The 22,710-nt window shown below is 35.3% G+C and overlaps 2 protein-coding genes across 17 annotated transcripts in view; both read right to left on the reverse strand.

Annotated features, from left to right (window-relative positions):
• The window catches only part of zbtb40 (zinc finger and BTB domain containing 40), a 33,057-nt gene extending 13,105 nt beyond the window's left edge, over positions 1-19,952 (reverse strand). For 2 of the 10 annotated variants that reach the window (XM_073916990.1, XM_073916986.1), the window contains exons 1-12: positions 18,864-19,952; positions 14,926-15,019; positions 14,577-14,822; positions 14,377-14,498; positions 11,589-11,763; positions 11,330-11,460; positions 8,732-8,903; positions 8,531-8,667; positions 6,755-6,950; positions 6,517-6,635; positions 2,183-2,342; positions 1,714-2,082 (exon numbers count right to left, since the gene is read on the reverse strand). In XM_073916990.1, the coding sequence (XP_073773091.1) occupies positions 1,714-2,082; positions 2,183-2,342; positions 6,517-6,635; positions 6,755-6,950; positions 8,531-8,667; positions 8,732-8,903; positions 11,330-11,460; positions 11,589-11,763; positions 14,377-14,498; positions 14,577-14,822; positions 14,926-15,019; positions 18,864-19,040 (2,098 nt within the window). In that variant the 5' untranslated portion in view covers positions 19,041-19,952. Of the gene's footprint in view, positions 1-1,713; positions 2,086-2,182; positions 2,343-6,516; positions 6,636-6,754; positions 6,951-8,530; positions 8,668-8,731; positions 8,904-11,329; positions 11,461-11,588; positions 11,764-14,376; positions 14,499-14,576; positions 15,171-15,372; positions 18,038-18,863 lie in introns of those variants that run through there. The other 8 variants (XM_073916989.1, XM_073916985.1, XM_073916992.1 and 5 more) reach the window with 5 other exon arrangements.
• Positions 19,953-20,656: 704 nt separating this feature from the next.
• The window catches only part of usp48 (ubiquitin specific peptidase 48), a 190,017-nt gene continuing 187,963 nt past the window's right edge, over positions 20,657-22,710 (reverse strand). For 6 of the 7 annotated variants that reach the window (XM_073915462.1, XM_073915461.1, XM_068224096.2 and 3 more), the window contains exon 28: positions 20,659-21,366. In XM_073915462.1, the coding sequence (XP_073771563.1) occupies positions 21,344-21,366 (23 nt within the window). In that variant the 3' untranslated portion in view covers positions 20,659-21,343. 7 annotated transcript variants of the gene reach the window in all.

The raw sequence follows: 22,710 nt of genomic DNA on the forward strand, positions 1-22,710 counted from the left end.
TTTTACTCTTTGCATACAAGTGTTATAATTTGCATATTAATGTTATTAATGAATTATCATTAGTCATTTTAATAAGCAATTTCAAAAAGCAATTCTTGTCAATCAAATGTAAATGTTGTGCTTATGATTTACTTTCAAACATTAATTAAATTAATGTTTATCATCAAAAATTGTTTATAATTATATAGTTATAGTGTAAAATAAAATTATTATATATATTCATAATCATGCACAGTTACATTGTTGTTGTTTTCATACTTCAGACAGTTGTTTATTTTTAGTCATGCGCGATAGGTCAATTGAATAAGCTAAATTGCCTTTAGTATATGTGTGTGAATGCAAGAGTGTATGGGTGTTTCCCAGTTTTGGGTTGCGGCTGGAAGGGCCTCCACTGTGTAAAACATATAATGGATAAGCTGGCGGTTCATTCCGCTGTGGCGACTTCTGATTAAAAAAGGGACTAAGCCGGAAAGAAAATGAATGCATGAATATATATATATATATATATATATATATATATATATATATATATATATATATATATATATATATATATATATATATATATACACACACACAGTTGAAGTCAGAATTATTAGCCCCCTTTTGATTTTTTTTTCTTTTTTAAATATTTCCCAAATGATTTTTAACAGAGAAAGGAAATTTTCACAGTATGTCGGATAATATTTTTTCTTCTGGAGAAAGTCTTATTTGTTTTATTTTGGCTAGATTTAAAGCAGCTTTTAATTTTTTTAAAAACATTTTTGGGACAAAATTATTAGCCCCTTTAAGCTATATTTTTTTTCGATAGTCTACAAAACAAACCATCATTATAGAATAACTTGTCTAATTACCCTAACCTGCCTAGTTAACCTTATTAACCTAGTTAAGCCTTTAATTGTCACTTTAATCTGTATAGAAGTGTTTTGAAAAATATTAAGTAAAATATTATTTCCTGTCATCATGGCAAAGATAAAAGAAATCAGTTATAAGAAATAAGTTTTTAAAACTATTATGCTTAGAAATGTGCTGAAACAATCTTCCCTCCATTAAACAGAAACTGGGGAAAAAATAAACAGAGGTGCTAATAATACAGGGGGGCTAATAATTCTGACTTCAACTGTATATATGTATTACCGGTCAAAAGTTTGGGTTCAGTAGGATGTATAAATGTTTTAAAATAAGCTTCTCCTGCTCACCAAGGCTGCATTCATTTAATCAAAAATACAGTATGAATTGTAAAATTGTGAAAAGTTATTGCACTATAAAAAACAGTTCCAAATTAGTTTATCATTTAATGTAATAATTTACTCCAGTGATTTAAAAATGATTTTTCAGCTTCATTACTCCAGTCACATGATCGTTCAGAAATCACTCTAAGATTAATTATTATTTTCATTATTATTATGATTATTATTGTTACTATTATTAGTATTATTATTAATGATATAGAAATAAAAGCAATGACTGGAATAATAATTTAATTTGAAACTACATACAATAAGTAATAAAAAAGCATTTAACAATTTAACATTTTTTATATTTAATAAATGCCACCTTGATGAACAATATAATTTTATTTAATTATTAATTAAAATTAATAAAAAAAAAACTGACCTTAAACGTTTGACTGGTCGTGTATACGATTATATAAACAAGTATTTATGACTAATTCACATCAGGAGCCCATTATTTTAGTTCATCATCACGCACCGGAGGAGTGTTTGAAGGTCTTGTCACACATGTCGCAGGCCACATGTTCAGTCTTCTTCTTCTTAGCCGGAGGGCCACCGTGTGTTTCCACACAGTGCTGATGGAGGCTCTTGAGTGTTGGAAAGGCCATTGAACACTCGCCACAGCGCTGCTCTTTCCCTGGTGCCAGAGCACAGCCTTTCCTATGCTTTATAAGACGACACTTAAAGTCAAATGTCTTCCTGCACCAGTCACAGCTGTAGGACACCAGCACGGGTTTCCTTCGGCCTGTGCTACTACAGTCTTCATCATCTTCATCCTCAGAGTCTACAGCAGATCCTCCTTGCTCAACCTCAGCTTTACCAGGACACTCCGAGTCAGACACAAGCCCTGCTTTAAAAAGGTGATTTTGCATTGTTTAAAATTGTAGTGATTTTTCTATCATTTCATCACATGAACAAAGATATCAAATCACAGTAAGGATCTTCACCGGTTTGTTTGAGAGGCGACAGCTGAGGGAAGCTCTTCAGGTTGGCACACATCAGCTGGCACAGAGGACTGGCAAACCCGGAGTCACGACTCAAAACTCTGTCCACAGTTTGAAGAACCGACTCCAGCTCTCCATCAGCTCTCCGGCAGCTCTGCAGAAACTGGCACATGCAAAATCATCTGATATGATAATGCTCTATTGTGGTTTATATACTAGATGAGTTGTTACATTTTGGTGTCCACATTAATTTCACAAAAGTGGTTTTATATACCTAAAAGTCATATGATTGCAAAGTGTGCTTTCAAGTCTTTTTAATTTAAACCTAATTTAAAGTATTTAAAATTGAAGTATTATTTTTTTAAATAAATGTTGGTAAAATAATGCTTTAGACTGTTTAAAATACAAAAAAATATGATTCAGCATAAAATACACTCACCGGCCACTTTATTAGGTACTGGGATTGTCACACAATCATTTCTAGGGTTTACAGAGAATGATCCAAAAAAGAGAAAATATCCAGTGAGCGGCAGTTCTGTGGGCGCAAATGCCTTGTTGATGCCAGAGGTCAGATTAGAAATGCAACAGTATCTTAAATAACCACTCGCTACAAACGAGGTATGCAGAGGAGCATCTCTGAATGCACAACATCTCCAACTTTGAGACGGATGGACTACAGCAGCAGAAGACCACACAGGGTGCCACTCCTGTCAGCTAAGAACGGGAAACTGAGGCCACAATTCGCAAAGGCTCACCAAACTTGGACAACAGAAGACTGGAATAAACGTTGCCTGGTCTGATGAGTCTCGATTTCTGCTGCGACATTCAGATGGTAGAGTCGGAACTTGGCTTGAAGGCATGGATCCATCTTGCCTTGTATCAATGGTTCAGGCTGGTGGTATTGGCGTAATGGTGTGGGGGATATTTTCATGGCACACTTTGGACCCTTTAGTACCAATTGAGCATTGTGTCAATGGCACAGCTTACCCGAGTATTGATGCTGATCATGTCCGTCCCTTTATGACCACAGTGTACCCATCTTCTGATAACTACTTCCAGCAGGATGATGCGCCATGTTATAAAGCGTAAATCATCTCAGAGTGGTTTCAATCCAGTAGATTACCTTTGGGATGTGGTGGGACGGGAGATTTGCATCATGAATGTGCAGCCGACAAATCTGCAGCAATTGCATGATGCTATCAAGTCAATTTGGAACAAAATCTCTGAGGGATATTTCCAGTGCCTTGTTGAATCTATTCCATGAAGGATTAAGGGAGTTCTGAAGGCACAAGGGGTCCAACCCGATACTAGTTAGGCTGTACCTAATAAAGCGGCCAGTGAGTGTATATGCTCGTGTAAAAATGGACAAACATTTTCTGACATGTAACTATTAAAATCTATAAAACTGATCAAACTTTTATAATAGAAACCATGTTTATTCTTTGTACAGATGAACATGGTTAGTTATTGTGAAGGTTGTATTTTCTACAGAGATCTGAGTTTTAACTAGTAAAAATCAGTGCATTGTCATGGACTGTGAGGAAAACCAATGCAATCGGATGAAACCAACGCGAACACAGGTAGAACATGCAAACTCCAAACAGAAATGTCAACTGACACAGCCGAGGCTCGAACCAGCGACCTTCTTGCTGTGAGGCGATCGTGCTACCCACTGCACCACCGTGACACCATTATCTAATTATTCACACACTAATCATTTTATACTAATCATTTTATAAGAAACCCAACCTGGACCATACGCTACTTGAAAACTACAGACCAGTATCCCTGCTTCCATTCATGGCCAAGATTCTGGAGAAAGTAGTGTTCAATCAAGTCCTGGACTTTCTTACTCAAAACAATCTCATGGACAACAAGCAATCCGACTTTAAGAAAGGCCACTCAACTGAGACTGCCCTGCTCTCGGTCGTGGAGGATCTCAGACTGGCTAAAGCAGACTCTAAATCATCAGTCCTCATTTTGCTGGATTTATCAGCTGCTTTTGACACTGTCAACCACCAGATCCTGCTATCTACGCTCGAGTCACTGGGCGTTGCAGGCACTGTTATACAATGGTTCAGATCTTACCTCTCTGACAGGTCATTCAGGGTGTCTTGGAGGGGAGAGGTGTACAACCTACAGTATCTAAACACTGGGGTACCTCAAGGCTCTGTTCTTGGGCCACTTCTCTTCTCCATCTACACATCATCTTTAGGACCAGTCATCCAGAGACATGGCTTCTCCTACCACTGCTATGCTGATGATACCCAGCTATACCTCTCTTTTCATCCTGATGATCCCTCGGTTCCAGCTCGCATCTCAGCCTGCCTGTTGGACATTTCACACTGGATGAAAGATCATCATCTTCAGCTGAACCTCGCAAAAACGGAAATGCTTGTAGTTTCTGCCAACCCGACTCTACACCATAACTTTTCAATCCAGATGGATGGGGCAACCATTACTGCATTCAAAATGGTGAAAAGCCTTGGAGTAACGATTGATGACCAACTAAACTTCTCTGACCACATCTCTAGAACTGCTCGATCGTGCAGATTCACACTCTATAACATCAGAAAGATCCGACCCTTCTTATCTGAACATGCAGCTCAACTCCTTGTTCAAGCTCTTGTTCTCTCCAAACTGGATTACTGCAACTCTCTACTAGCTGGGCTTCCAGCTAGCTCTATCAAGCCTCTTCAACTGCTCCAGAATGCAGCAGCACGAGTGGTCTTCAATGAACCTAAACGAGCACATGTCACTCTGTTGCTAGTCCGTTTGCACTGGCTGCCAGTTGCTGCTCGCATCAAATTCAAAGCTCTGATGTTTGCCTACAAAGTGACTTCTGGCTTTGCTCCTTCTTATCTGCTCTCACTTCTGCAGATTTATGTGCCCTCCAGAAACTTGCTTTCTGTGAATGAACGTCGCCTCGTGGTTCCATCCCAAAGAGGGAAAAAATCACTTTCGCGAACGCTCACGCTCAATCTGCCCAGTTGGTGGAATGAACTCCCTAACTGCATCAGAACGGCAGAGTCACTCGCTATTTTCAAGAAACGACTAAAAACTCAACTATTTAGTCTCCACTTCACTTCCTAATCTGCAATTGCCTCTCTGAATATCACACTAACTCTACCCAAAAAAAAAAAAAAAATACTAATACTACTAATACTTCCCTTCTTAGACTTTACAGACCTGAAACTTGCCTATAGCACTTATTCATTGTTGCTCTTATAGTTGTGTAAATTGCTTCCTTGTCCTCATTTGTAAGTCGCTTTGAATAAAAGTGTCTGCTAAATGACTAAATGTAAATGTAAATGTACTTACAAAAATGAATAGATACGTGGACATGAAATTGTTTTATAATACTACCATCGCTCATTTTTAAGACTAAAAACTTTAATTATTATATATATTATATATTAAATATTATATTATTATTGTTTATTATTTCAGAAAATTATATTCAGTTATTTTATTACTTAATTTTTATTGTAAGTAAAAATATTTAAATAAATATAAAATAAAATATTTAGACAAAAATATTGAACATTAATTAAATATAAAAATAAACATTGATGATAGCAACATTCTGAAAATGTAGCCCTATGTACAATTTTGGAGATCGCGAATTTTGTCGCTAGAAGTAAGTATGGCTGCATTTAGTATTTAAAACTGTATGGACGACTTTCCAGCTGTCACCAGTTTGTCCAGTTAGCTCGACATGTACATTGGTGGACCTGAGACGCAGAGAGGAGTTGACCGCGATGACGAGGTTCGAGTCCGGTAAAGAATGATTCCAGAAAGCAGGTAAGACAAAAACAGAAGCTATAAAGTGAAATAAACAAGTAAATAACAGGGTAATAATGTGGTAAAATCTGAAAATGTGGTAAAAATCAAGCAAGGGCTTTTCTTTTTCTGGATTGCTTTTTAACATTGTCAGTTGGGTTTAGAGTAGTGGCTGAGTGGGTCAATTAGTGCTTTTGAAAATACTATTGATTGGGTTTGAGAAAGAGGAGGGGGGGTCAGTCAGTCAGTGGACAGTGGCCTAAGGTGGATTTAAGCAAGAACAGCCGGCATAAATGGCACATGTGAGAGAATTTCAGATCTCAAAAAGCAGACACAGTGGCCTCTGGTGGATCTGCGAAAACAAAAACTGCAAAAAACGTAGCACCTGGGATGTATTTGGCGCACTCCAGAAATGTATATAGAGGTATGTTTTCAGAATGAGCCTGGGTTGGACAATTTGCAAATAGAAGCATACAGATTGGGACAGACTGCACACTTTTAGTATATTTTTCTCATTAATTATAATGAGAAAATAATCAAGATTTATTTCTTACCTCAGTAACTTTCTCTGTCTCATGATCCATTGCATTCAAACCCTGTTCAAGCACTGTAAAATCACTGATGGTTTCCAGAATGAGTGATTTGTGCTTGAACAGCACATCTATGTCCTTAACTACAAAAAAAGAGAAAAAAAAAACATGATGGTGTAAGATTTAGGCACAAACAGTGTACTTAATAAATACCCATATTTTCTTAGGACGCTCAGTGACTAAGAAGCTCTTTGACTCTCACTGGTTTGGAGTAGTTTCTGAGCTTCTGGCTTCTCCTTGAGCTCCTGCATGAGGATCTGCAGCTCTGGATTGTGTGTTTCTGTCCAGAAGAGAATCCTCCACGCAGTGACAGCCTGTAGTGAACCATCCAGCGCTGCTAAAATCAGCCTCTCAAACACCTCAGCATCTGCTTTCTCTACCAGCAGACCTTCAATACACTGAATACATACAAATACAGTCAAGACACTGCAGGCACAAACTCTACTTTTAAACAGATTTCTTTCGGTGTAGAAGATGCCACACACAAAAAACAACCATTTTTTTCATGCACCTTTTAATTTGAGATTAGACATTTTTTGACTCTTCTTAAAGTGTTTGTTCCGTCTAATAGGGAAAAACAGACTCAAAATACACAGCTTTTAAGTCCTTCTTTTAATGCTCTTTATCCATTTGTATCTGTAAATTTTAATTGCCATACATATTTTAAAGTTTGTTTTCTCAAAATATTTTTTTCCTCTTGCACTGAGCCATGACCTTGCACTTCAGCAGCTCTCACACCAAACTTTACAGTTTTAGTCAACTGTGTTGTGGAAGTCATACCAAAGGATATGTTCATAGATAAATTGCTTGATTATATTCAAACATTTTATTCGACAAGCAATTGTTATTTTCTTTCCTGTCTGTTTACAGTATTTTCTGAATTGCAGAAGGATAAAAAAGACTTCTAAAATCCCTTCTGTAAACATAACTCTAAAATGTCATCAAATGCTTAGATTTCCATGGCAGAAGTGTATGCAAATTAATGCATATTTATTTAAATGATGCCTCATTTGCATATTTAAACATTACATTTTCGAAAACTTATAATACAATAGATTTTTTATAATTCTTAAAGAAATAGTTGATCCAAAAATAAAAACTACCTCATAATTTACTCACCCTCAAGCCATCCTTGCTGAAAAGGATTTTTTCCTGTCACTGGGACACTATCCAACAACATTATACAGCATGAAAGAGGTAGGATACACTGAAAAAAAACCTGTGTTTGTCTGAAAGAAGGAAGTCATATACACTGAGGATGGCTTGAGGATGAGTTAATGCAGTGAAATGAGAAAATGAGCAGTGTTTCCCAACCCTGTTCCTGAATGCACACCAACAGTACACATTTACAACATCTCCCTAATCACAGGTGTCAAACTCAGTTCCAAAAGGGCCGCAGCTCTGCACAGTTTTAGTTCCAAACCCCAATTAAACACACCTGATCAAACTAATTGAGTCCTTCAGGCTTGTTTGAAACCTACAGGTAAGTGTGTTGGAGCATGGTTGGAACTAAACTGTGCAGGGCTTCGGCCCTCCAGGAATTGAGTTTGACACCCCTGTACCTAATCAAACACAACTCAATCAACTCATCAGAACATTAGAAGAGACTCCAAAATCTGAAATGAATGGGTCAGATAAGGCAGACATCCAAAATATGTACTGTTGGTGATGTGCCTTCAGGAACAGTGTTGGGAAACACTGGGTAAATGCTCATTTTCCTTTTTTGGGTGAAATATCCCTTTAAGAATTCCAAACAATATTTTGTATTACAAGTTTTTTTTATAGTAATATGTTTAAACATGCAAATCAGACATTATTATTGTTGTTATTATGGAGTAGTTTTCACTTTTGGATGAATTTTAATGTCATCAGTCAACTGAGTGAATATGGTGGTTACTATTAGCAAATCTGAACCCTATTCACTGACATTAAATTCTACACAAAAAAAAAAAAGTATCTAACAACGCAGCACATGTACCTGTCTGTCATTTTCAGGCATCTCTGGACCCATTTGAAGGCTTTGTTTGATGAGCTGGAGGTCCAGATTCAGCTTGACGAGTCTGCTCTGATACATACCCAACAAATCAACTGCATTGCTCTCTTTTGTCGTTACACCTGACAGAAAGGAGCAGTTAGAAATATACATGCGCTATAACGAAATGTGTTTTGCTGTTCGTACCTCTGGTGTTTTCAAGAGTTTCAAGGAGTTGAAGCAGATCGGTTGATTTTTCCTTCACTTCATTCAGCAGAATCAGAAACGTTTCTTCACTTATGGACATCTCTCGTAGTTTGCATAACAAGTTTTCCAGCACCTCTGCAGATGACGGAGCAGAACAGCACTGCAGAAGCGCCTTAAGAAAAAACAAACACACTCACTACCATTCATTACTTTTCTTCACAAGAAATATGTCTCGGAAGTACACATGAGAACTGAGGCCAAGTGTGCACCAGCTGTGCTCATTTATAGCTTAGCTTGGTTGTGGCATAAGTGTGTACTAGTAAATATTTGTTTAGCTGCACTATTAAGCTTACAAGAAATGTAGCCACATGTATAACCTTTATATTTATAGAAGCCTGCTGTTCAATGGAATATATCAATGAGATCTTGCTTTGTGTCAATTTACATTACTAAATGACCATGTACAGGATTTCGGCAGGTTTCATCCGGTCAAATGTAAGACTTTTAAGACCCTTTTTAGACCATTATTAATGAAATTATTTATCTATCTTATCTGAAATTATTTATCTACTTATCTAATTCTTTCAACAAAAAATAAATTAATTCTAAGCGACATACTTTAATGTGTCAAAACAAGAAAGGTCAAGTTATACATTATTTTCAACATATTATTCCTTTCTTTTTGAATAACAAGTTATACATTGCTAAAAATATATTTATTGTAAAGGCAATTATATAAAATATATATATATATATATATATATATATATATATATATATATATATATATATATATATATATATATATATAAATATAAATATAAATATTAAATATATATATATATATATATATATATATATATATATATATATATATATATATATATATATAGGCTGTTGGTTCAAATTGATCGGGTATAGCTTTTTTTAAACCTAATGCATTTCTGTAAAACCTTAAGTTTTATGTCTATTTGTAAATATTATATCTACTCACCCTTACTTCTGTAAATAGTTTTTGCATGAATGGAAGATAATGTAAAGGGAAAATAGCTTTGTTGATTATCATGAGGAACTGTATTTCTTTTAGTTTTCTTTCCCTGATTTTTTAAGATGGATTGTTGGTGATTGGATGAATGTCGGCCCGATTTTGTTGCTGTACTTGGACAGAGGAAAATTAAGACCTGTTTAAAATTACTTAAGACATACAACACAATATTTCAGTAAATATAAGCCTTTTTAAGGCCTAAACTTTTGTTTTTGAAATGTAAGAAATTTTAAGACTTTTTCAGACCCCGCGGACACCCTGTATGTATCTAATATAACTCATATACACATATAATATAATATATAATATATATTAAAGGTAATCAGAAATTAACAATTTAAATTGTGTTCTTCTTTTTTTAAATAAATTTTAATATATTTTTGTATTTTAATGAAATAAAGAATAATAATGCAACAAAATAAATAATATATCAAGCAAGACAACTATTAAAAAAACTACAACGACTACTACTAATAATAATAATTCATTCATTTTCCTTCAGCTTAGTCCCTTATTTATCAGTGGTCGCCAGAGCAGAGTGAACCTAAAGCTATTCCAGCATATGTTTTACTCAGCGGATGCCCTTCTAGCTGCAACCCAATATTGAGAAACACTCATACACTCTCACATTCACACACACACACACTCATACACTACGACCAATTTAGTTCATCCAATTCACCTATAGTGCATATCTTTGGACTCACCTAGAGGAAACCTGCGTGAACATGAAGAAGAACATGCAAACTCTACACAGAAATGCTAACTGGCCCGGCCGGGACTCGAAGCAGTGACCTTCATGCAGTGAGGCTACTTAATAATAACCACTACTACTAATAAGAATAATAATAATAAAATAATATAAACATGTTTCTTGAGAACCAAATCAGCATATTACAATGATTTCTGAAAGATTACTTGACACTAAAATGACAAAATACTATTATATTTAGGAATAAGTCTTATTTGGATAATTTTTTATTTATTAAAATAGAATAAATTACTGATTTTAATGTGTTTGTTTATTGCCTGTAAAATAGAAAGTGTTTAGAAAAGTGCTATATAATAAAAAATATTGATTTATGGATAGATTAAAATGATATTTTTTAAATAAATGAATAAACTACATGCATCTTCTCCCCATGTTGGCGTGGGTTTCCTCTGGGTGCTCCTGTTTCGCTCACAGTCCAAAGTTATGCGCTCTAAATTAACTGAATAAACTAAATTGGCCATAGGTGTATGAGTATGTGTGTTAATGAAAGAGTGTATGGGTGTTTCCCAGTACTCGGTTGTGGCTGGAAGGGCACTCGCTGCATAAAACATATTCTGGAATAGTTGGCGGTTCATTCCAATGTAGCAACCTCTGATAAATAAGAGACTAAGTCAAAGGAAAATAAATGATGAATGAATTAATTAATAACTACATATAGACACACATAAAACCGAAAACCTTAGCTTTAGTATTATAGCAAACACTGATAAAAGTAATGATAGTGTGATCTATGAATACAGTAGTTTTGTTTTATATATCAAACTGCTATGAACAAATCTACCTCTTTTTCCACTTGATTTGTGCACTTGGTTACAGCACTGGTCAATATCTCTGAGAGGTTGTTGACACTGGAAAGATGATGAGTTACTTCTGATAAACGCTCCAAAATCCCACTGGATCCCTGAACAGTATCTGCAGATCAACACAACATAGAAAAAGCTTTAGTACACTTACATAAAATCAAGCAAATCTACCTTAAACTGTCATTTTAATATCCTATGGTTCAACACTTCCTACTTTGACTGAACCCAGGTCAGTACCTTTTGGTTGAGAACAGCTCTGATCCCCCTGCTCCTCCAGATCTGAATGTTTTAGCTGCTCAAGTAAAGTAAGGACTGTCTTTGATGACAGAACTCTCTCAACTTCCAGCAGATTCAGTAACCGCTGGTAAAGCTCATCTGCTGATGGATCTCCTCTGAACATCTCCAGAATGACCTGCAGAAGATCAGGATCAGATCTGAAATTAGTGTTACACTCGAATTGTAAAAATAAATGCGTATTGCTTCTACAGTTAAGCAGCAAATAAACTTGTCAAAAGTTTATAATAAATAGTTTTTTATTTAAATATTCATTCATTCATTTTCTTTTCGGCTTAGTCCTTTTATTAATTTGGGGTCGCCACAGCGGAATGAACCGCCAACTTATCCAGCCTGTTTTTACGCAGCGGATGCCCTTCCAGCTGCAACCCATCTCTGGGAAACATCCATACACTCTCCTTTATATATACAGTCGAAGTCAAAATCTTTGCCTTCCTGTGAATTTTCTTTTCTTTTTTAAAAATTTCCCAAATGATGTTTAACAGAACAAATAATTTTTCACAGTATTTCCTATAACATTTTTTCTGGAGAAAGATTTGTTTTATTTTGGCTAGAATCAAAACTGTTTTAAATTTTGTTAAAACCATTTTGAGGTCAATATTATTAGCCCCCTTAAGTAATTTATTTTTCGATTGTCTACAGAATTATCGCTAAACAATGACTTGCCTAATTACCCTAGCTAAATCTTTAAATGTCACTTTAAGCTGAATACAAGTGTCTTGAAAAATATCTAATAAAACATTATGTAGCCTCCTGTCATCATGACAGATAAAATAAATCAGTTATCAGAGATGAGTTATTAAAACTATTCTGCTAGTAATGCTAACTATTATAATAATTAAGCCTTATGCTCACCAAGACTGATGATGGATACCCTCATTCACTACTCCCTACATCAGTCCACTAATATAGTCCACTTGAAGAACTGAATGAAACGAGTGACTAAATTGAACTTTACCACGGTCGGAAACCGGTTTTGTTTGTTTCTCCGTTTGATGAATCTCTTATCATTAGATAAAAGCCTCATAGGATTAGATTTGACTTCTTAGTCAGACCCTGTGATAGGTATTTAACACTTAGTGAGCTTTCTATTAGTAATGAAACAAAGATTTTTAATTAATGTCACGTATACAAACGTTACTTTAATTAAATAATATTTAATTTTGAAACTTTAGTGTGCTTTAGACGCCATCTTGTGGTCAGAACCAGAAATTCATTCGGCGCGCAAACCCTGACGATACATTATGGGAATTTTCTAGCTGATGAATGCATTGACATAATATAGCGTGAACATTAATAACACGGTTTGTAAAAATTGTGTTTGCATTTTATTTTTCAGTTTGGCTTTTTATTTTAATATTGGCAGTCTTGACGTGGAAATGCAGTGAAATTGAAATGTTAAATCGGCAACTTCTTTTAAATTATTAATTTGACAGGGACGATGTGTTGTCAAAGTAAAAATGAAAATTAATATGAAATAATTTCATTTTGTTTACAATTTTGTCAGATATTTTGCGAACAGTGTTTTAAAATGAAATTGTTAATCTGATTTTCATTTTATTTGATTTATTTAAAATTGGCAGGATTTACCTTCCATAGAGTTAACTTGTATAAAACTAAATAAAAAATTGGTAATAATGTGAAATAATGTCATGATTTAAAATAACTGTTTTATATTTTAATATAATATAAATTGTGATTTACTTCTAATATGATACAATTTTCTTTTTTTCCAAAATTAATTCTAATATGTTAATTAAAAATTATAATAAATAATTATTGTAATTAAATTTCATCCATCTTTATTTCTATAGCACTTTTACAATGTAGATTGTGTCAAAGCAGCTTAACAAAATCAGAATTTCAACAAAATTTAGATTAAAACTGTCAGTCCAGTTTTCGGAGTTGAAGTTCAGTTTAGTTCAGTTCAGTGGTTTAATTTTCACTGCGGTCCAAACACTAAATAGCAAATCCATCATTGCGCAGCATTATCATTATCAATGTTTTAAAAAAATCAGTTTTTCATTATTTTTTGATGAATATAAAGTAAAATAAAGGGCTTTCGTTTATTTTTTGTCACTTTAAAACAGTTTAGTTCGAAAACTATATTTTCATTCGCTTTTAAGTGGAAATCTTTAAAGAGAGAGTATCCACATTTTCACAAACATATTACGCAGCAAAAGCTGTTCTAAACAATAAGATGTTTCTTAGATATTATAATGATTTCTGTAAGATTATACAACAATAAAGACAAATATTGATGCACAAAATAATTTTGCCATGATATAATACATTTTGAAGTATCTTAAATATCTAAAGTCTAATGTTCCAAATTATACATTTTTCCTTTTTTCCAAAAATCATCAGACTATTAAGGAAAGATCATGTCCCATGAGGATATTTAGTAAATTTCCTACAGCAAATAATTTTTGATTAGTATTGCTGAGCACTTCATTTAGAGAGCTGCAAATGAGACTAACATTATCCTATTAAAAATATTATTTATACAGCTTATACATGATGTGAAAAAATAGCAAAGAATTTTTGACTTTTTGACTTTTTTGTGGTCAAACAAATTTGACTTTTTTTGTGGTCCAAAGTCACATATATTGATTCAATAAAAACTGGGATAATCTGTAGTATTTTGATCAAATAGATGCAATTCTTAGTTGGTTTCATTCATGAAGTCTTAATTATTCTTGATTATTCATCTCTCCTACTAAAATTGTACCTGTCGCTCTTCTGTGGAAACTGCATCCCAGGCCTCAAGAAACTGAACATGAGACTTTCCTCTCTGTAGGATCTTCATGAGACCAGCTCGATCATGAGAAATCATCTCGACTGCATTGTCCTCTGAACACAGACGTAAACACAATTCACAAAAAACACCTCAAACAAAGCAACCTCAAACTGAAAATCTCAATCTTTTACCTTGCAGATTCCTCTCTTCTCTTTTAACCTGCTCCACAACACTGTCAGGCTTTATAACCTGTGGGTCTATGGGCTCAGTCTGTTTCATGAGGTCAGTCAGGATGTTTTTACAGCCGACAGCCACATCAAACATCTGCAGACTGTCTGCGGCGGCTATGAGGCGGGTTAAGTTGTGTTTTCCTGGTGGCAGTTTCCCGGTGTACACCAGATCCAGAAGAGAGGAAAACTCCTGAGAGGACAGCAGGTCTGTGTTGATAGAGATGCTGTCAGAACTTTCCAGAACAGACTTGAATAACAGACTGGAGGCGGCCAACACCAGTTTGTGGGCAGGGTGAGGGGTTTCGCTCACCAGGATGGAGCAGTCGCAGAACTTTTTCTCTTTTCGTAAAGTGTGAAGCTGCTGCATGAGCTGTCGGCTGTAGTTTGGCAGCTCCATTTTGGACCTGTTTACAGATGGATGAGAAGAAAATACGTTTTTTAAGTGAGATATTAGTTTTATATTTACATTTAGTCATATAGCTTTAGAATTAAGGAGGAATTCAGCGATTCAACAAGAAGAGGCAATACACAAGAAGTGCTAATTATACAAAGGAACTGTTTGTGCTCAGAGAATTAAGTGCAAGACCACTGGGGTGTCAAACTCAATTCCAGGGTTTAGTTCCAACCCTGCTCCAACACACTTAACTGTAGGTTTCAAACAAGCCTGAAGGACTCAATTAGTTTGATCAGGTGTGTTTAATTAGGGTTGGAACTAAACTGTGCAGAGCTGCGGCCCTTTTGGAACTGAGTTTGACACCTGTGTGCTAGAGTAAGAGCGGGAAGTGTGTTTTTAATGGCAGTGGTAAGACATAATTAAGTGCAATTCTCCAATAGTATCTTGATACAGACTTCGATTTGCAAGCTGAGACTGCCTATCTCAGAGATGCAATGTCAGACACAATGCACTCAATGGAGCTACCCAGGTAGCAAAGAATTGTGGCCCAGATAAAGCTGGCACAGGAGGCGCTCATCCGGCACTGGCATTTAGCATGTGGGCCAAACATGGCCTGGGTTTGACAGAGTTGGCACCGTCTTTAAAGTGGCACAAAAAGATTTGGGCTAAATGTAAATGTAGTATTTGGCCCAGATGTTAAAAATTAATATGTGGTCCACATCAGTTTAGCCTGTCTTGACCCACACTTAAAATACATGAACATTATTTTCAGGAGTTCACACTTAGCTGATGATCGATTATAAAGCTTGTTTGGCATGCTGTCCTGAGCTCATAAGATCCTCAAACACTGGGCTCCCTCCCATTTGCAAGGGGAGAGGGGAGTTTGAGCTCAGGTAGATCTCGAGAACTCCCCTGCTGTAGTGGCTAATGAACATAGATATATACACTTGATATCGCATAGGGACCCTGAGTGTGCGTCAATAGCACTGCCACATTTGTATAGTGCTCCTAGGACAAATATCATTCAATCGCACTAGTCAAGACAGTGTTATTACGTGTAGATGCTGGACTTTAGAGCTGTCTAAGGGTGTAGTAACGAGCAAACAAAGAAAAAAACGCACAAAGGCGAAACATATTGTAGGTAAGATTTAGTTTTTTACGATTTTGTATGTTATGAACTTTTGTGCTGAACAGGTAATATATTGATTATAATAGTCACTTACTGCATTCACCATAAGGCAAAGTAGAACCAACTTGCACTAAATACTCGGCTTATGCTAGTTTTGTTCAATAAAATAAGCAAACAATGCAAAAGAAATGTGACAACGAGATGCTGAGATGTCAGAAACTGGTATTATTGTCAGACAGTGAAGCAGTCATTCATGACGGAGATTCATTCACAGACAAATCGCTTAAGTCGCATGTTTTGGACGGTGAGAGGAACCCGGGGGAAACCCATGTGAGCACAAGGAGAACGTATAAACTCCGCACAGAAACGTCAGCTGGCTTGGTGAGGACTAGAACCAGTGACGTTCTTGCTGTGAGGCAACAGTGCTAACCACTGGGCCACCATGCCACCCATCTAGGAAAGGAGGAGGAGTAGGGGAGGAAGGGGGATTCTTCAAAACAAAGATGGCTGTTATATGGAACTTAGAGTATTTATAGTGGCTTAGGAATCATCTGATTGGTCAATCATAAATTGAATAATGCAGGACCAGCTGAAAGCAATTATAATCACGTGATTCTCTCGAAAATAGTTTATGAATAAACCACTTTGAGTAAATAAAAAAATTCATCAATCAGGTCGCTTCAAGAAAAAGCATAGCCATAGTGTGCTTAAAGCCCAATGCTTCATGGGTTTATCAATTTCATTGCAAAACTATCTGGCCCAGTTCAGGCCCAGTTATGAGTTATTAACTTGACTGTGACTTGACCCAGATATGGTCCATGTTTAGCCCTTGTCTGGAAGCCAGACTTGGTCCAGTCATGTACTGTAATTCACTGCGGCATGTGGGCCAAGCAAAATCTGATTGTGTGGACCAGAGAAATGTTGCTGTGTGGGTAGTGACGTCACTGTCAGGGGTGGACATTAAAAAGGATTGTATGCACCTCAGATTGCAACTGCACCGAGTCTGCATCCATTTCTCCCACTCCACACACAGATAATGAATGTTTTTAGAAAACATATACAGTCAGAAAAAATACATAGTCAGGTTTTCATATTAAGTTTGTGATATCTTGACTTGAGTGTTTTTAGATATTAGTACTGGAAAACAAGGAAAATATGAAAGCAGGAAGATGTATTGTATCGAGGTAAAGTTGGTTTTATATTCGCACATTCAGAATTTCTACTTAATAATCTAATTTTAAAATTGTATTATTTTAGAATAATACTAATATTCAATATTAGTGTGCTAATATTCAATACAGGGTACTAATATAGTGAACTATTGTACAATACAGTGTACGAATACTAATATTCAATATAGTGAAATAATAAAAGCAGCCAAAGACTATCAAAATACAACATTGTTCACAGTCAATTAAATAGTACAAATGTTGCTTTGAAGGCAAACTTACATGCGACCTCAGACCGAATATTAAAAGTAGCGTGGTAAACAATATAGGGCTGAATATGAATGAATGTGCAAAAAAAAATCTAACTTTACCTCAATTAAAGTCTTCAGTTGATTTTCTTAATATATCGAGATATTTTTTTCTCATTTCAAGCACTAATCTCACATTTTTTTATATCTTTATAAAGGAGAAACTGGTAACTCAGTATTTACAAGTAAATTACAAGTATTTAAAAGTTTAAAACTAAAGTTTGTGCTGAAAATTGCAAGAAAATTGTGAGGTAAGGGGTAAAATTAATTTAGTATTTTTTTATTGATTTAAAATATTTTTAATTAAGGAAAGATTTTTATTTATTAAATAAATGTCAGTGGAGAAAAATAACACTGGTTTTCTTATGAATTGTGTTTATTTTTATTTGGTTATTTTCTTTTGTTTTTGAGAAACCAAGACATTTCTCAAGTTACTTTTCAGCAACATTTTAGATTTTCATTATGAAAAGAAAAGAAGCAAACATATTGGGGAATTAAAATTTCTGCTTTTCATAGACAATATCAGCACAAAAGTAGTCATGAGAAGTCTATACTTATTCATTCATTTTCCTACAGCCTAGTCCCTTAAAAAGTAGGAAATCAGCGGTCGCCACAACGGAATGATCTAACGTTATAACTATTCAAGCATATGTTTTACGCAGTGGATGCTCTTCCAGCACAACCCAGCACTGGGAAACACCCATACACTCTCACATGCACACCTGCATTCATACACTAAAAAGGTGAAAATGTCAAGTTACAGCGCTATAGTAAAGGGCTATGAATGCACAGTGCTGTAGTCCAGTAAATGCTTCGTAACATATCAGGTCTTCAAGTCAGCAGTTCTAATAGTTTATAATATTTAGACAAAAATGAAGAAAACAAACAGCAATACATAAGATGAGCCATTATTTCGAGGTAGATATTTCAGCCTGTTTATTCCAAACACAATTAAAAGGAAAGCAATGTACACATTATATAACATAATCAGTATAAAAAGCCAATTAGAGGACTTTATCTTCATTACAATACTCATTTGGCTACACAGGCTAAGCTAAATGTGATATAACCACATGTAAGTTAACGAGTGACATTTCGGGGATCGGCTAACATGTGATGCTAACGTTACCTAATGCCAACAATAAAAGAGCTTTTGAAAAAAGAGCTTCATAAACACAAATTGCTCGATTTTGGAGCCAAATATTGTGACCTGCTAAAGTCCACAGCTAAACACTTCTACGCCTTTACCTTTAAATTCAAATGATCCGGCTCTTTATTTAAACTCCTTCGAAGGACAACATTCCGCTGCGAAATAAAGATTCGGCCACAAAACATTTTGATAGTGCGCATGCGCGTAAATATCTGCGGTCTCTCAGATGACATACTGCGCATGTGCTCTAGTATTTGTAGCGCCTTTGCACGCATGCGTATAACGAACAGCTGGTTTTCGGGAAAGGTTTAAAAGAAGGGTCATTAGAAATAGAAAGGCACAAATAACACTCCGTAGTCATCGATCTTCTTGTCACGTCCCTGGATCCTAAACCAATTAAAACAAGCGATAGCTACTGTGTATAAAACGTGAAAAATACATGGATGCGTTTACTGAACAAGTAATAATTTGGGATTTTTCACAACAGGTAACATATCATAAGTAAATGAGGTATGTGGGAGTTCTGCAAAAACATCTTGGTCATTTCGATACAAATTTAACGCAAAATAGTAACGTTATACATATAAACAAGCAGTGTAATTAAAGCATTTTTATCTTCATCTTACTCATAAACTTATAATAGCCATTGTACAGCATTTTCCAGATGATTACCCTGCTAAAAAACACCTTAAACCAGCCTAGGCTGGTTGGTTGGTTTTAGAGGAGTTTTAGCGATTTCCAGCCTGGTCTTCCAGCAGCTGATGATCAGGCTGGGAGATGACCAGCTAAAACCAGTTTGACCAGCCTAGCAGGCTGTAGTGTTGCCAACTTAGCAATTTTATTGCTAGATTTTGCAACTTTTCATGCTACCCTAGCAACTTTTTTTTCTCGCAAAAAAACCTAGCAACAAATTTAGCAATTTTTAACATTCATTTGGCTACTTTAAGCAATTTTTAAAAAGTGACTCAAAAGAGCAGTGGCTGAAGGCTTCACTCAGTAAATTGCTAGCTTTTTGTTAGTGTTTTTCATAGCTGTTAATTTCATGATATTTGTTAACATGTATAATTGTTGGTTATTTAGGTAGCAATAAATTCCAATAGTGCTATAATTGTTGTCACTTTCACAAATGTGTTAATTTCACAAGTTAAAAAGAGTGAGTACACAAGCTGTTGCTCATTATCAGTGTTATATTTAAAAAAAAAAAAAAATTCAAATCAAAAAGTGTTTACTTTTACTATTAGTCAACTATATTGTTCATACAAATCTAAATGGACGCATTTCAAATAATGCTTTTGCTGAGATGCCCAGTCAATTTGAGAGAACAAATTATTTCGTATAATACATAAAGATGTAGTTTGAGTTTTGATTACGCAATGACGTCATCACGCAAAGTAGTATGTTAATAAGAACCTATTTATTGTGCATCTGGATTTGACGTTTTAATTTAATATAATATAATACACTGCAAAGACTTTATGGGCTTGTTAGATAGTACGTGATGACGTCACTGATATGCAAATTAGTACCTGACACCATCTGGCAACATTTAGCTACTTTTCATTGAAAATAGTTGGCAACACTGGCAGGCTCGGAGCCCAGCCAAAACCAGCGATATTCAGCTTAAACCTGGCAGGCCAAGCTGGTTTTAACTGGTCCCAGTTTGACCAGCTAAGACCAGCCTGGAAATGGCCAAAACCTCTCTAAAACCAGGCTGGTTGACCAGCTTAAACCAGCCTAAGCTGGTTTAAGCTGTTTTTTTTCAGCGGGTTAGACAAGAAACAACAAATGAGGAATATGTTCAATGCTAAAAATAAAATCATAACATTATAGCAATGTGGCTAATCATTCCTACGTGACGATAAAACATATGTACTCATATAAAACAAATGTACATAGATGTAAAAAGAATATTTATTGCCCATATGAAAGAACATACAGAAAAGTTCACACAAATGTCTGCTTAATTGTTCAAGTAGCAGAACATGTCTAAACTATTTAGCAATGCTGAAACATCTCCCACTTCTGGAAGCGTCTCCTAATTATCCTCATCTTTATAGACGTCTCTTCACTGCTGTATTTTCGACGAGGTTATTTACATTAATGAAACAAAGACTAATTTTTTTATTTTATTATTCTTTTTTTAATATTCAAGTTGCTCATGCACTCTTAAATATGTAAGAGCTCTATTGCAGTGCCGTCACAAGCTTCTTTTCAACAAAGGATTTACAGAGACGTACTGTTTCACACACAAAATATGATCATAATCTCTGAACACGACATTGCGACAAGCGAGGAGGAATTCAGATTTTCCTTGAAATGGAACATCCTTCGAGGAAATGTCGACCCGTATTTTTCACAGTCATGGTTACGCACGACCACAAAACCTTGCAGAATGCATCAACATCTTTCAATATTAAAAGCCAACACGATGTTTCTTAAAGCAAAACAACATTTCTGAAGTTGTCGCAACATTCAAAAACAAATAAAACGACCAAACAAAAGGAGAATTCATCCCAAGAATGAACATCTATGTTTAATTCAAGCTTTATCCTTGCTCAGACGTCATCAGCATTGTTCCTCAGTGTCCTAAAAGCCCAGTGCCTGGCAAAAGAAAAACAAGTATGGCAGAGTCTGAAAACTGCTTGATAATATTGCATTCCTGATACTTTTATAAAGACTTTAAAGGTGCTGTGTGTAAGTTCTTGACTCTTCTAAAGCATAAAAGTACCATAATATATTTGCAGATAATTAAGAATCATGTTAAGTGAACATTCTTGTTTATCTGAAAAACAATACTGAAGTCAGATATTCCGCTTTGAAAATGTGAGTTATGTTTGTTTTGGTTCTTTTAACCTGCCTAATGCCACTTTAGCCAATTATATTTCAGCACCCCAGGTTGCCTTGGGGGAAAACAGCATATTTCATTCATTCCGTCAGTCAGAAAGGCTCTCAAAGTGCGTGTCCATGACTGAAACGTGACCTCCGGTGGACAGTAGCAGACTCCGAAATGAGACGCAGATTCAGAGTTCCACATCAGGCTGTTATTAATTAGCTAATAGTATAAATATTATAAGTTTAAACATTAGGTGAGCTGATTAAATTGTATCCGTGTCCTAACAATACGCTGCGTGACCAGATTTGCAGTGATAAGCAATTTGCCTGTTTGCACCAGACGTAGCATGAAAGAAATTTAAATACAGCCATTCAGAAGCACAGTGATGTAGTGTGTCTTTAAATTCTTATGCCAGTTTCACTTAGCGGAGCTGTTTGTGTAGGGAAATATAAAGATGATGCACCACTGTGAGCAGACAAAATGCATTCACTCACTAGTGCCACAAGCAATTCAAAAGGTAAGGGATGCTAAGGCTTATGCTTTTCCTTAGTTTCTCCCTTCCTTAACCAGCTGATGAGGTATGTTTGTTTTGTATGATTTGTTGGTTTTGTTTGATTCTAAGTGTAATGCTATTTTGTTTATGTTTAGTGTTTGTATTTAACTGTGCTTGTTCATGAGCTGTGTGATTTTAAGGTAAATTGTATTAGTTAAGAATCGGTGATAATTATATTATTTGTGACTTTAATGTGGTGATTTGGATTAATTTGATACCAAAATACACTACTGTAATTTATTGCTGTATGTTTTTTAGTTTTTACGACTGGTATACGTCTGATCAGGGCTTTACATTAACTTTTTTGATCACCAGCCACCGTGGCTAGTAGATTTCCAACATTACTAGCCACTTGCCATTTTCACTAGCCACAATTTTGTTGTTTGAAAAATATATTTTATATAAATAAATGTGACTTTGATATGCTAAAATGACTTGATTTAGATGTTGTGTTGTCCCAGATCAGCAGTTACTACACACAAATGGTTGGTTAATCTCATATTAAAGAAATGTTATTGTAAAGGATGATAATTAAACTATATTAACAAAATTAACTGTA

Source organism: Danio rerio, chromosome 11 (genome assembly GCF_049306965.1).
Source record: "Danio rerio strain Tuebingen ecotype United States chromosome 11, GRCz12tu, whole genome shotgun sequence".
Taxonomy (NCBI): Eukaryota; Metazoa; Chordata; class Actinopteri; order Cypriniformes; family Danionidae; genus Danio; species Danio rerio.